At 35.1% G+C, this 14,498-nt stretch overlaps 1 protein-coding gene across 4 annotated transcripts in view; it reads right to left on the bottom strand.

Annotated features, from left to right (window-relative positions):
- Nucleotides 1–1,037: 1,037 nt before the first annotated feature.
- Nucleotides 1,038–14,498, bottom strand: part of CCDC186 (coiled-coil domain containing 186) — a 45,460-nt gene continuing 31,999 nt past the window's right edge. The window contains exons 10-17 of one of the 4 annotated variants that reach the window (XM_036264915.1): nucleotides 13,959–14,101; nucleotides 11,104–11,359; nucleotides 10,040–10,229; nucleotides 8,792–8,872; nucleotides 6,881–7,091; nucleotides 5,816–6,035; nucleotides 4,507–4,636; nucleotides 1,038–3,053 (exon numbers count right to left, since the gene is read on the bottom strand). In XM_036264915.1, coding sequence (XP_036120808.1) covers nucleotides 4,553–4,636; nucleotides 5,816–6,035; nucleotides 6,881–7,091; nucleotides 8,792–8,872; nucleotides 10,040–10,229; nucleotides 11,104–11,359; nucleotides 13,959–14,101 — 1,185 coding nt within the window. In that variant the 3' untranslated portion in view covers nucleotides 1,038–3,053; nucleotides 4,507–4,552. Of the gene's footprint in view, nucleotides 3,054–3,079; nucleotides 4,637–5,815; nucleotides 6,036–6,880; nucleotides 7,092–8,791; nucleotides 8,873–10,039; nucleotides 10,230–11,103; nucleotides 11,360–13,958; nucleotides 14,102–14,498 lie in introns of those variants that run through there. The other 3 variants (XM_036264917.1, XM_036264918.1, XM_036264914.1) reach the window with 3 other exon arrangements.

The raw sequence follows: 14,498 nt of genomic DNA, 5'->3' as shown, positions 1-14,498 counted from the left end.
TTTCCAATAGTGAACTCCTTAAGGTATATGGCATAATTTGAGTATACCAGAACTGTTAGAGAACAGGAAAACAACACATAGTGATTTGAAATATCCATCACACACATTAACTTCATGAAATTAATGCCACTTCAAATTATTTTTATTGAACACATTGGATCTTTATTACTAAAGCCAGGTAATTAGGGCAAGTAAGTTCCATAGTTTTGTGGTAAATCTGAATATACAGGGTGGGGCAAAAGTAGGTTTATTGTTGTTTCTATGAAAAAATACAAGAATCTGCCGTGGCCTGTTTGGCTCAATGGTTAAGAGCGTCGGCCCGTGGACCAATGTGTCCTGGGTTTGATTCTGGCCAAGGGCACGTACCTTGGTTGCGGTTTGTCCCAGTTGGGGTTGTGTGGGTGGCAACCAATGTGTCTCTCTTACATGGATGTTTCTCTCTGTCTCTCTCTCTTCCTCTCACTCTATCTGAAGATAAATGTAAAAATATCCTCGGGGAAAGATAAAAAAAAAAAAAGAAATAAAAAAAAATACAAGAATTTATAAATAATAATACAAGAATAAACTGTTTCATATACTCACAAACTGTGAACCTACTTTTGCCCAACCCTGTATTCCTGGCTCATCAAGTTCTATGAGAAATTTTCACAAAAGCACGTGAAAATGTGCCTTTTGTAAAAGGCCAAATGTTACCATTGGTAATTTAAACAAAACATTTAAATATAACCTAGCACTCAATTTAATTTGCTTACTACTATTCACTGACTTCTAATAATGGACAGACTAAAATACAAACATGGGAAACAAAAAATTTTAGTATGGTTCAAAAAAAAAAAATTCAAGCAATTTGAGTCAGCCTTGCCAACAGTCTGAAGAATCAATCTGTTTAGTAAGTGGTATAGGTCAATAACTAATCAAAGATGACATTACAGTACAACTTGGTAAACAGGTTTATCTATTTAATAAGTACAATATATACATAGAATTCTCTTGAAAAGCTTAATTTTATACAGAAACATATTTACAAATGAACAGTGTAATCAAATTAGAGATTATCTGTACAATGCACGCGTATATATACCTATATATATGTATGAACTTTGGAAGATAAACAAGTTTCATCATCATAGTGTAAATGGACAGCCATATTGCATTTTAAAAAAAGATTCCAGTCCAGGAGAAAAATATAACTTTAATATACAATTATATTTTTCATATATTTTCCTGAAAATTCTTGATGTTTGGAGATTTTTCCAATTATTTTCTTTTGTCCAGTTTTGAAAAATTTTTCGGTTTCTAGTGCCACCAACTGGTATTAAAAATGAATAATCTTAGTGTCAAAAAAGAATTGTTTTGTTTTAAAATAAAAAAATTATTGAAAAATAAGCTACTGGAGTTAACATTCATAAGGCAAATTAACCATATTGAACAACAACATGATTGATAAAAATATTTTCACCAGGGCAGCATATATAACATTTACAATATTAAATTTGTTTTCTTCTACTGGTAAATATTGGTCTAAATTTGTATGTAAAAATCTTTAGAAAATAATATACAGCAAAACAGTTTGGAAACACACGTGACAGCATGATTAGATCATCTTTACGAGCATCAAGTAGGAATTAATAATTTACTAAAATGGCAAAAACTGAATGCCATTTTGTGGTCTTTGGATTTTTTTTCCTTTTTCTTAAGGAATAATTAAACATCAAACTGTGAGAGAAGTATGGAAATGTGTGTAACTACCAAGAAAACAGTAGTCTGATCTCAGCGTACCTCAGGATTCATTTCCCAGAGATGCATGCCAGAGTGAGATTTCTGGGCTGCCTTCTTATGCAGGTGGACTAACCCTCTTCCCACAGGCTGGCTGTGCGCTGCAGAGGCTCAGAGGGCTGCCCCTACTTCCTCCGGATATTTTCACTAGACCATAAGCTCCAAGGGCAGCAACTGCTCTGTCTGGCCTGTTCACTAAGATAATCACAGTACCCGGTATGGTGCCTGGCAATAATAGGTTTTCAAGAAATGTGTTTATTAAATGAATAAATAACATGTTGGTAACCTGATAAAATTTAATTTGAAGATAAATCATTTAAAATCATGATGAAGAAATTTAAAAAGAAAACACCACAGCTCAAACTCATTATGCTGCTCAAACCCACTACTTTCAATCCTTAAAACTTAACAGGCTAAAGTTTGAAGGGGCATGGGAAAAAGGAGTCACAGTAAGCATTCACTTTAAAACTGAAACCTGGGGAAGTGTACACAAATACACACACATTCACACAATCATTTCCTGCTCAAAGAAACCAAACTAGCACTAACAAAAACAGCCTTTGATGTGTATAACTCATAATGAACACATAAAAAAATTTCCCCCCAGATCTGAGATTTATCCAAACCATTTTCCTTATCTGGATACCCCATTCTTCTCTCCATATATTCAACACAGTAAGGGTAGAAGACCCTCTAACTCCTTAAATCAGGAGCTGTTTGTGAATCAGTGTAGAGACAGTAATCTGATATATGCACATCTTTATACATTTTGCTCAGTCCTGATCCATATAAAAAGGGTACAGTAGAAACTAAAGAACAAAAAGAAAATAATGTATTTCTTCAAACGTTTTCCACAGTTTCTTATATTTCTTTGTAAGGGGCAGGGGTAACAATAAGTCAAAATATGGTTTACCATAGCTTTCTTCTATAATTGTTTCAAAATTAAACTTCTCCAAATGAATGCTGACACTAATGTCAATACCGGAATGTTTCAATTTTGTATGTAATAAATGTGTATACCTTTTTAAAAAGTGTATAGACATAGGACACCAGATTTGATCACTATTTGGTTTCCATTAATACATTTTGCATCTTAGGAGGAAAAAAACAACAAAACATTGTAGTGTTTGAATCTATATCACGTAAGAAGCTGAAAAATTTAGTTACATTGGCTACTCTAGTCTTTGGGAGTATCAAAGGTATGTCTAGAAGCAAATGTGAAAATAATTCAGATTTGATTGCACTTACCCTCTTATTTTCTTTATTCTGATAAATTACTATTGGTAAAAAGAACAAGACATTATGGTAAGACTAATACTTTTTACAGCTATTTAAAAAATAAAACATTTTGAAACTTGTATTTCCATTTTGAAGTAAAAAGATTTTGATTTTGGATGACAATGTATAACTCAATATAGAGAAAAAATAATATAATGAATCATCTAATTTTTAGTAAATTATCTTTTTAAATGATGATTAAAAAATGTTAAAACACATTAAAGGGATATTACCATCACGAGCCTAACTTTGAGAGCCATCTAATTCTTTGAAGGCTTTTAATCCACCATCCCAAAACTTACTTAAGGGGAGAAAAAACAAAAGTGAGGCTTGCATCAAGACAAAAATATAATGAAATGGGAAAAACCACACACAGAAATTATAACAGGTGAGAAATTATAAGAAGTGAGAAAAAATTCAATGACATAGAAATACTGTTACTATGACTGGCAACATTTAAGTTGCCACATCTTAAATAAATATTGTAAACCAATAGGATACATAAACTTGGCTCTAAAATTCCTTTGGTTACAGAGATGTAATTATTTTGTGTTTTAAATAAATATACTGAAACGCCTCATATTTGGGGGCTGTAGGATCACTCCACTGTAATGTGTAACTATGTCAATAGCGAAGAATGGGTGTTCAACTAGTACCAAATGGGTGCATTCCCTTGGGAACAGGTTCTTCATAAATATTTTAAACATTTACCTTTACATCTGATATTAGTAAAACTAAAGTATTCAATTTCAAAGAATTCACTAATTCATCTCTCTGCTATAATAACTAATCCACTTCACATTATAAAATATAACTGAAGTCCACAGGAATTTTCTAAATGAGCATGTTACTTTAAATCATAGTTTATGTAACTGAAGATTTAAAAAACTCAACTATGAACTGAAACAATTTGAATCTGAAAACAACGTATCTAGTCCAGACAAGGTACAGACATATAGACAGTCTATAGTTCCCATAAGCTAGCTTTCCTATCAGCTTCCATTAAAATTAAAAGATTTAAGGATCACTGGCACCATCCCAAAACACAACCAAATGTTATATTGGAATGTCAAAAAAATTGTTTTATTTTTTAGTTTTCTTTAAGATGGAGAAATAGCATATTACTGGTCCTTTCATGCATAATTTTAAACCAGATGAATCCTTTTGGAAATTATGTGTTTTAAAGGGAAGAAATATGGAGAAAGCGTTTTCAAAAGCCTATGTAATACACTTCATATGACTATTAGCAAATTAAATTAGGTTGTTTTGTGTCAATGATGGGCTGTAACCGTATAAAAACAAATCTCATCAAGTCCACACTCTTACAGTACACATTGCAGTGCATTCCTATTGTAAAAGGATACTTTTCTATTCAGATGAAACAAATCAAATTTTTTACTGGTTGACACACACAGCAAGGGAAGGTTTCCAACAGTACTGAGCAGTGACCACCTGCTCCTTGTGTGGTTTTTGTCTCTTTACTGAGTAGCAGTTTGTGTTAGGTTTTCTTCGTCCTCTGTTCTAGTTCATGCTGGTGTTTAATAAGTCGTTCTATTTCTGTTCCAAGTGTTTGCAGATTTTCCTTTAACCATTTAAAAAAAAGAGCAAAAAGAGAAAAGAACTAAGTTGTAATAAATAAAAAAGATTCTGCTTGAACTATTTGTGCCTGTTTTGAAGAGTGATGAGTTAAATGCGCTGTGAAATAAACTAGGCACACAGCTATTTCCAGTTAGGCAGTCCTATCTATTTCAGAGTTATACTTAGTCTTTCTACTGAAGCTACAGCAAATTTTATTGTAAAAAATTATTACTAAATTTTAAAAATCTATAACTATGAAGGCCCAAACAGCACAAATAGAACAGGTCAGCCAGACAACAGCTGCACAAAATAAAATGAAGCTAGAAAATACATTAGAAAGTAAATGCCTCAATCTTTAAAAAAATCTCATTAGTCAATTTTAACTAATTATAGTACATGTCAAAAGCAAGGTAAACAACTCATATTAGCATCTATCCAATAGCTAAGTGGACCCATCAATAGAAGAGTGAATAAAAATGCTGTGGTACATAAATACAACGGGATATTATTTGGCCATAAATAAGAATGAAATCTTACCATTTGCAATAGCATGGATGGACCTAGAGGGTATTATTATGCTAAGTGAAATCAGTCAGAGAAAGACAAATACCATGTGATTTCACTTATATGTGGAATTTAAAGAACAAAATAAATGAACAAACAAAATTGAAACTGACTCAGATCCAGAGGACAGACTGATGGTTGCCAGAGGGGTGGGGAATTTGGGGGCCCGGGTGAAAAAAGGGAAGAGATTAAGAAGTACAAATTAGTAGTTACGAAATAGTCATGGGGATGTAAAGTTCAGCACAGGGTATATAGTCAATAATACTGTAATAACCCTGTATGGTGCCAGGTGGGTGCTGGAAATATCGGGGAGAACACTTTGTAAAATATATGATTGTCTAACCACTATGCTGTACGCCCGGAACACAAAATATTACTGAATGTAAACTGTAATTAAAAAATAAAGAAAAATTTTAAATAGCTAAACTGATCTTTCTACTACTTCTTTCTTTCATTGCTATTTTTAAAAACTGTACTTTTCACAAAAGTGTTATCTCTGGATAAAATGGCTACTTGCCTTACAGAAACAGTCCACCTATGTGCTGGATCAAATTATGAAACAGGCACCACTTTGCCATGTTTACTGGTGGGTGAGTAAGTGAATGAGAAATACAAATACCTTCAAAGTAATATTTTTTAGTAACGTGTCTTCCAAAACCGCCTGTAATTTTCGGTTGATCTCCAAAGAGAGTTCCAGTGTTAATCCACTATCGGCTGGATGTGACGTGTATAAAGAGGCCATGATGCCACCCCGTCTACTCAAGTGGACTTTGTTAAAATCAGATGCCTCTGAAGAAAGGGTGCCTGACTCTTCCCGTAAAATGTAACTCTGAATTATTCTGCAAAATAGAACAACACTCTCAGTTATGTACCTGCAGGATTAAAAACACTGGAATTTGCAAGAGTCAATGAATCACAAGCATGAAGATGAATAGCATAAATAGTTAGTAACAGAACTATATTAGAAAATAAAAAAATTTTCCTTATTCAGATGATTTCCTAAAGATATATAAACATTTATATATCTTTCTTTCCTTACTCATTTAATAAAAATATTTGAGTTTTTCCTCCCATTTCAGTTAATATTTTCAATTTTCCTGTTATTAAACTTGGAACTGTATTTTATTCTCTTTATTTTAAAAGTTATAGGCAAACTTTTCCTAAGTCTAAAATTATTTCAAAATAAAATGAAAATGTCGTGGGTAAAGACTACATCATAAAAGGTTTTAGCCTGGCAGGTGTGGCTCAGTGGTTAAGTGTTGAACCCATGCACCAAGAAGTCGCCGGATAGATTCCAGGTCAGGGCATGTGCCCAGGTGGTGGGCTGGATCCCTAGTGGGGGTCATGCAGGAGGCAGCCAATTGATGTTCTCTCTCATTGATGTTTCTATTTCTCTCTCCCTCTCCCTTCCTCTCTTTCTAAAATCAATAAAGAAAATAATAATAATAGTAATTAATGTCTACTGAAATTTATGATCCCCTTAAAGGAATGATGTGTTTTCTTTCATCTCTGTATTACTAAACCTAGGACACAGTAAGTGATTAACAAAAAGATTGGGAACTGAATGACTACAACTAAGAATTATTTTTTGAAGGATAGGATCTTGGTATGATTAATTTGCAAATAGTAACTTTACCATCTGAATAAGTATTTTGTACAGATTATGTTACCATAATATGCATACTTCGTTTTTTTTCTAATTTCTTCCACCAATTGTTTGATGTGATCCTCCATAAATTCTATCTTTTCATGTTTCCGGGCATGTGCTTTTTGCAGCCTCACTATTCTCTCAATCAACATAGCCTTGTCTACTTCTGGAAAGTTATCCACAGCAACTGTCGACCCGGTATTTTCTGGAGATCGATCTTCTGCACTGCTTCGAACATTGATGGACCCTAAAGAAAAAAAAGTTTAAATATGTACCTGGTCTAGAGTCATCTCTAATCTCATATTATTTCTTATAGTATGATTTTCAAATATCCGCTCTAACTGGGCATAGAATGGAACACAAGTCATACTGGGCCTGAGGTTCTTATTTTTGAATATACTGATGACAGAAGTACAAAAGACCTACTATGTCTTTCAGGAATAGAAAGAGAATAAGTCAACAGAGAAACACGAAACTCAAGAAAATGCCAGGAATAACAAGTCTGAAGTAAGACCAAAATTAAACGGAGAAAAAGACACATGGAGAGTAGAATGCAGCCAAGAGGGTTAAGCTCAGGAGCCAGGTCTCCTGGGGTTCAAACCCCACTTTCTAGCTTTGGACAAGGTATTTAACTTTCTGTGCCTTGGTCACTTCATCTTAAAATGAGAACAACATTATTTACCTCACAGGATGATTATCCTCATTTAAATGGGTTAATACACCTGAAGTGCTTGCAACAATGCATATAGTAAGCTCTACGTGAATGTTAGCTATTGTTTTTATCAACAGCAGTTGAACAGAATTTTTTATCATTTTACCCTACAAAAATAAGGTTTTTTTCATCCCATCCTGCAGATTTTAGACAGTAATGAAACTTATCCAACATCATACACTAATAAATGGCATAGCTGGGAACTAAATACCGATATGTAATTTCAAACCCATGTTTCTTCTACTGAACAATTTTCCCACTATTGTAACAGTTGATGACGTCTTCTCCCTTAATGTGTAACTCCTGGGAGCGGTGTAGTCTATTGGCATGCAAGGACTCAAGAATCTGAGAGCTCAGTCGCTGTGGACTTTGGGCAAATCATGAACACACTCTTTAAAATGGGAACTGTAACACCTCACGTGACTTCTGCAGAGTAAATGATATGTTTAAAGCACTGAACATGATTCCTGGCATTCCAAAGTTGATAAATACACTGATACTTTGCTAAGTACCATTTTCACAATGTTATCGATCACAATTTTATAGATTATTCATTTCTGTTTTAGACCATAGGCATATTTACCATGAGAAAAGTTAATATTTAAAATATATATATAACATAGACAACAAAGCCGGGGACGGGGTGAGGGGGAGGGGGAGGAGGGCTTCAATGGGGTAAAAAAGGAGAAACATCTGTAACAAAAATAAAATTAAAAAAAAATAAAATTAAAAAATAAAATTAAAAAATATGTATGCATATAGATAAAATCTGATATATAATGATGGTCATTTCATTAGTTCTCAGGTATTAAAAGTAATATAAAAGTAAAGGAACGGGTACAAATCTGAATTTAAAAATGGAAAAGGAAGTTGTTATGCAGAATAGAAAAGAAGCAGGTAAGAAAAAAAGGAGGTAGGGGAATAAATTATAGAGAATCGCGTCACATACATCTGAAACTAACATAATATTGTACGTCAACTGTACTTTAACTCAAAAGAGCTTTGTATTCCATAATGGGAAAAAACAAAAAACAAAAGAACCATATGACAAACTTGAAATGCTGGATAATGATTAGAACTTAAACATTTAACTGAAAATATTTTTTACAGTATATATATAACTACCACTTTTTAAAATTCAAAGTGAAAAATATTTCAATACCTTTTAAAAACCAAAATATGCTATTTCTTTTTATAATCAAGCATTAAATAACTAAAATCATTTGTTTTTCTACCTGATGAACTAGAACGACTTCCCATGCTGCTGACTTCTTTATCATAGCTTCCATTCTCGATCTGATCTAACTTTCTTCGTGCTAGAGAAAAAAGAAATGGAGTACTTGTGACAACTATCATGACCACTTGCCACCACAACCTCTGATTTTAATTGCTAAGATCACTTAAGCCAAAATGGCAAAAAAAAGCAAGAGAAATTTCTTGAATACGTACTTTGGACAAGAGAGCTTAGGCATCATTCATACAAAATGACACCTAGAAATGCAGGTCAATATACAGAAACAAGATTATGATAACAACTGACACTGGCTGTCATTACTTAGGTACACTGAGTGTAATTTTCGGAGTCTTGACAGATATAAAAGAATACCAGCAAATTTTCCCCAAATTTCCCTTTAATTATATCTATAAAAACAAAATGAATTCTCATGGCAAATATTTTAATATATTTATATTAAGTATATGCTAAATCTCTTTTATTACTATATTTCATCCTATTTTGATACAAATAAAGCAGAGGGAAATAGAGACTGGGAAGTCAGAATACATTATCTTACTCATCTCTGTATCCAAGCCCATGGCACAGACTCCCAATAATTGTATGGATTTTTAAAGGAAATAAATCTGGGTTCCATTCTGGCTGTGAATCACTGTGTTTGGTTTATCTATAACCTTTCTGGGTCTCAGTTTCCTATACAATGAAAGGTTAGGTCTCACTGATCTCTAAGTTAGAGGTCTACCAGGTGGGGTGCAGGTTCCAAAGGTACATGCACAGAAAAATTCATCCACGTGTGTAGGGGAAAAATATTAGAACTTCTAGTAATACTTACATTTAATCTGACCTTTTAAATTTCTATTTTTCTTGTTTTCTAATATACATCAAATAGAATAATACATGTTTCAAATTTATAAATATATATAAACTGGAGAACAAATGTTTAAATAATTGTTACTAATAGGAGTATGTGATCAAAATAATTTCAACACTACTGCCTTAAGGTACTTTTCCAACTCTTACACTTTATAGTTCCATGAATAAACGTCCTTCATAGAAGATGCTACAGACTACCCATGCGACTGCAAGAAGTATAGCAATTCAGTTTATGAACATTATTAACACATTAAAAAGAACATAAGGCTCTAATCGATGTGGTAGAACCTGATGTGAGAAATATTTTTTTCTATAAATCCTAATGAATAAAAGAAACACAAAACAGTCAAGGTCGAAGTGTGGAAGAATTTCATACCTTGCTGGAGTTGTTTGGTAAGATCCTTGACACTAGAGGCATGCTTACGTCTTTGAGTTACTAATTCGTCTTTTAATTCTTCGACCTGGGTACTCAGTGCTTTAACTTCTGTTTGTTTACAAGCGAGTTCACCTTGCAGAGTTTGGACCTCCTCTTTTCGCAGTTCCTCCTCTTTCAACAATCTACTTTCCTAAATATTAAATTAAGATAAGACAAAAATGCCAATTTTAACCGGTGACTTGCTTGTTTCCATTAAAACATCAAGAACACAAGGTCCCTGATAGTACTTGCTGTCATCACTCCTTACCAGGTTTTGTTTAGTGAGCGCCTCCGATTCTCCACACAGTAACGCAGGGGACACATACTAACGTATTAACGTTTGCCATTCCATATATGCAAAACAACTTGTGATACAGGTCTCTATGTTTGGACCAAAGTCTCAAATTATTTTTATAAGTAATTTGAAGGTAATCTCCTAACTTGGAAATATTAAACTATTTTTAAACTAGAAAAAAATAGAATAATGTGAAGTACTTTTTAAAAATGTATAGTAATTCTAGTTTGGAATGACAAAAACCCTGATTTTCTTTCTTTTTTTTTTTTTTTATCCTCACCCGAGGACATTTTTCCATTTTTTGTACAGATAGAGTGGGAGGGAGAGAGAGAGAGAAACATCGACGTGAAAGGGACACATCGAGTGGCTGCCACTCGCACAACCAACCAGGGCCGGGGACAAACTGCAACCGAGATACATGCCCTTAGCGGGAACCGAACCCGGGTCTCCGGACTGCAGGCTGATGCTCTAACTGCTGAGCCAAACCGGCCAGGGCGATTTTCTTGTTTTCAAAAGTGAAATACTTCTTCCTAACCATCTTAGGGAACACTTTTATTATAAATTACATAAGTTGAAAGGAAAACAGACATTTCTCACAGCACTGAAATTACAAGTCAGTGCCAATAAAAAACAATGTGGATCAACTACTGCTGGGTTTATGCTATTGGGAAAATCAAATGTGTGCTTCCTGCTGTGTTGCTTTAAATGTTAAATGTACAATTATACTCACCAAATTCGTATTTGTCTGTTTCATTTGTTCACAGTGGCTTTGTAACTGACTTTCACTACAGGAAAGTTTATCGCACTGTGACTGTAAAGAATTGGATTCGGACTGAAGTTGTGCATTCTTACTAGTGAGCTTTTCTGTAAACAGCAGTAGCTCAGATTCTCTTTTCCTACTGCCTTCGATGTCTTTTTGCAGGTCATTAATCAAAGAATTAAGACTTGCCACTTCTTCCTTCAAATTTTCAATTTCTTGTTTACCTCTAAAAAACAAAGTTTATATTTAAGAAACAAATTAAACCATTAAAAGACATTAAATGAATGGTTTGGGCATTTTCATTGAAGGAAATGCTTTCTAAAGGCACTTTAATTCGTAACGACTAATACACGCTAGGAACTCAGAGCTGGGCCTACCCGGGAGCACATCTGACGTGGCCTTGCTTTCCAAGTTTTCTGTCAGGCAGGGAAATTTTGTCATTGTGATAAACATTTTTGATGTGATAGCACCAAGCAGTTGCCCAGCTTAGTGTAACACTGGAACTAATACTTAAAGTAGAGGTTAGCAAATCTTTCCTGGAAAAGGCCCAGACAGTACACAATTTAGGCTTCTGGGGACTATGGCTTTTGTTGCAACAGTCTGAGACTTTACCACTCTTGTGTGAAAGCAGCTATGGGCGACACATAAAGGGATGAGTGAGTGTGTCTGTGCTCCAAAATGTAACACACAAAGAGAGGCAGTGGGCTGGATTTGGCTTGTCAGCCATAGTTTGCTGATTCCTGACATAAAGGAAAAGCAGGGATGAGTGGGAGAATCGAGTGCATTCCAGGTCAAGGAAGCAATGTGTTAAAGCTGGGAAGGGGAGAGGAGAATGAATTCTTCTTGGTCCTAACAAACAGATGTTCAACACTAATGAAAATAAGGACTGTACTATATCCCCAGCACTCAGTACAGGGCTTGGCACATAGGAGACAATGAATCAACATTTGCTAACCAACTATTGCTGGAGCACAAGAATGAAAGAGGAGGAGGCACAGAGGGAGGAGCAAGGGACAGGTCACTAATGACCTTTCAAGCTATGTTAAGGCATCTGAACTCACTGGGTAATCATTGAGGCAATGGGAAATCACTGAAAGGTGTTGAGAAAATTAAGAAAATTTCCTTTTTAATAAGATTATGCTAACTGCAATGCAGGAAATGGATTAAAAGGGAAGTAAGAAAAAAAAAACAGTTTAGAAACTGGGTTTTCCACATGAGAGCTGATAATGCCTTGGACAATGGTAGCAGCAACAGGAATATAAAAAGTGAACAGACTGAAAGACACTGAAGAGGCAGCATTAATAATACCTTGTGACTGGTTAGACATGGGAGGGGAAGGAGAAAGAGCCAATGTGTCCCATGTGGATGCTACTCATCTCTCATCTCAGGAACATCAGAGAACCAGAGTGTGGGTGGGAAAGATGAATCAGTTTTGAACATATTAAAAGTTACAGGTGTCATTGATATTTTTGTGTCTAGAGCTCAGCAGAAAGGGCTGGAATGATGTAAAAGTCCTGCAGCATACTATAAAATAGTTAGGATCACCCAGGGTAATAATAAAATAAGGACAAAAGAGTTTTATGACAGAGTGAGAAGGCTGTCAAGGAGAATGAGAAAGGGTGGTCACCAGTGGGAGGAACACCAGGGCACATGACGAAATGAAGGCAGAGGCATGTCATGAAAGACAGTGGGCCCCGGAGGGTGTGGCTCAGCTAGTTGGGCATCAACACATGCACCAAGAGGTTGCAGGCTCGATTCCTGGTGGGGGCACATGCCTGGGTTTCTGGCTTGATCCCTGGTAGGAGGTGTGCTGATCAATGTTAAGTTCCCACACTGACGTTTCTCTCTTCTACCTTTCTCTCTCTCTAAAAATCAATAAACTGCTCTTTAAAAAATAAGTAGATAATTGGCTTAGCCCTGACCAGTTGGGCTTAGTGGTCAGAGCATCTGCTCACGGACTGAAGGGTCATGGGTTCCATCCCGTCATATCTGGGTTGCAGGTTCAATCCTCAGCCCAGGTCGTGCAGGAGGCAACCAATCGATGTCCCTCTCTCACATCAATGTCTCTCTCTCTCGCCCTCCCTTCCACTCTCTTTAAAAATCAATGAAAAAATATCCTCAGGCGAGGATTAAAGTAAATTAAAAAAAGAGTAAATGGTGAGGTAGAAGAAAGATGAGAAGAGTGAAGAAAGCAGTAAGGTTTAGAGGAGATGCTAAGGAAACGGGGAGAAGGCTCGAAGGACCCATGGTCAGATTAGAAGGGTACTAACATCCCCAGCTGAGGCTGCCAACCATGCATGTCCAGCAGCATCACCCTGGATGACGGGGAGGGTTTCTTCAGCGACACTCAGCAGCCTGGATATCAGCAGAATATGAAAAGTACTTGGATCCAACCTGAATCCATGCTCTGCCAGGTAATGTCATGAGCAGATTTTAGCTAAAGGGTTTTTATAAGCCAAAGAATCACTTCAGATTCTGACCTCAAGCTACATATGTGCAGATATAGATGTAAATACACCTTTCAGGAAAAAAAAAGTACTGTGCATAAGTAACAAAATTTGAACACTAAGTAACGAATACAGAAACCAAAATCCATTCTGTCTTATAAATTGCTACTGCCAATGTTTAGGGAATATAAACTTTGATTTTTAGAAGTTGTGACAGGAACTTCAAAAATAATCCAAAAAAGTTTAAATAACCAAAATTTAAAAATTTTTAACTAATAAAATTATTCTTGTTTAATGCAATTGCATTTAAAAATAAAAACTTGAGATAGAATGAAAAATCCTGTTGATTAGCATGAACAGAAGTTGCTCATTTTATACCTTTGATGTTGCTCCTGTATCTGATCTGCAATTTTCATTTTGTCCAGTAAGTTCTGAATTTCAGCTTTTTGGCGATTAATAATTTCCTTATATTTTGATAATTCATCTTCTGTTCTTAATCGTTCATCTTCTAGACATTTCACCTATCACAAATCATAACCAAGTTAAACTACAAACAATATTTTCTTGTTCCTTATTAACTATTTCAGATAGTGGTTATATATTAATAGTCTAAGCTGAATTCTGAAGCAGTGTTAATTCACGTGGAGAAAACATAATGGGAAGTTAACAGTCCTGGGCTTCAGTCTCAGATTTCCCAAGTCAGTCATGGCAGTTCTATTATGTCACTTTATTTGTGCCGAATCTCCATTTCTCCACCTGAGAAGAGGTACACCTTCCCTACCACCTCAGAACTGGCGTGGAGAACAAACAGAAGGGTACATGGAAAACACTTTGAAAATTATTACGTGATTGCAAACTCAAAGTGGTTACTTAAAAGCCTACTTCTAAAAATAATGAATGATACACAAGGATAATGTT

The sequence above is a fragment of the Molossus molossus genome, unplaced genomic scaffold, assembly GCF_014108415.1.
Source record: "Molossus molossus isolate mMolMol1 unplaced genomic scaffold, mMolMol1.p scaffold_m16_p_17, whole genome shotgun sequence".
Classification (NCBI taxonomy): Eukaryota; Metazoa; Chordata; class Mammalia; order Chiroptera; family Molossidae; genus Molossus; species Molossus molossus.
The sequence above is the reverse complement of the archived record's forward strand: the minus strand, read 5'-3'. Positions and strand labels throughout refer to the sequence as shown.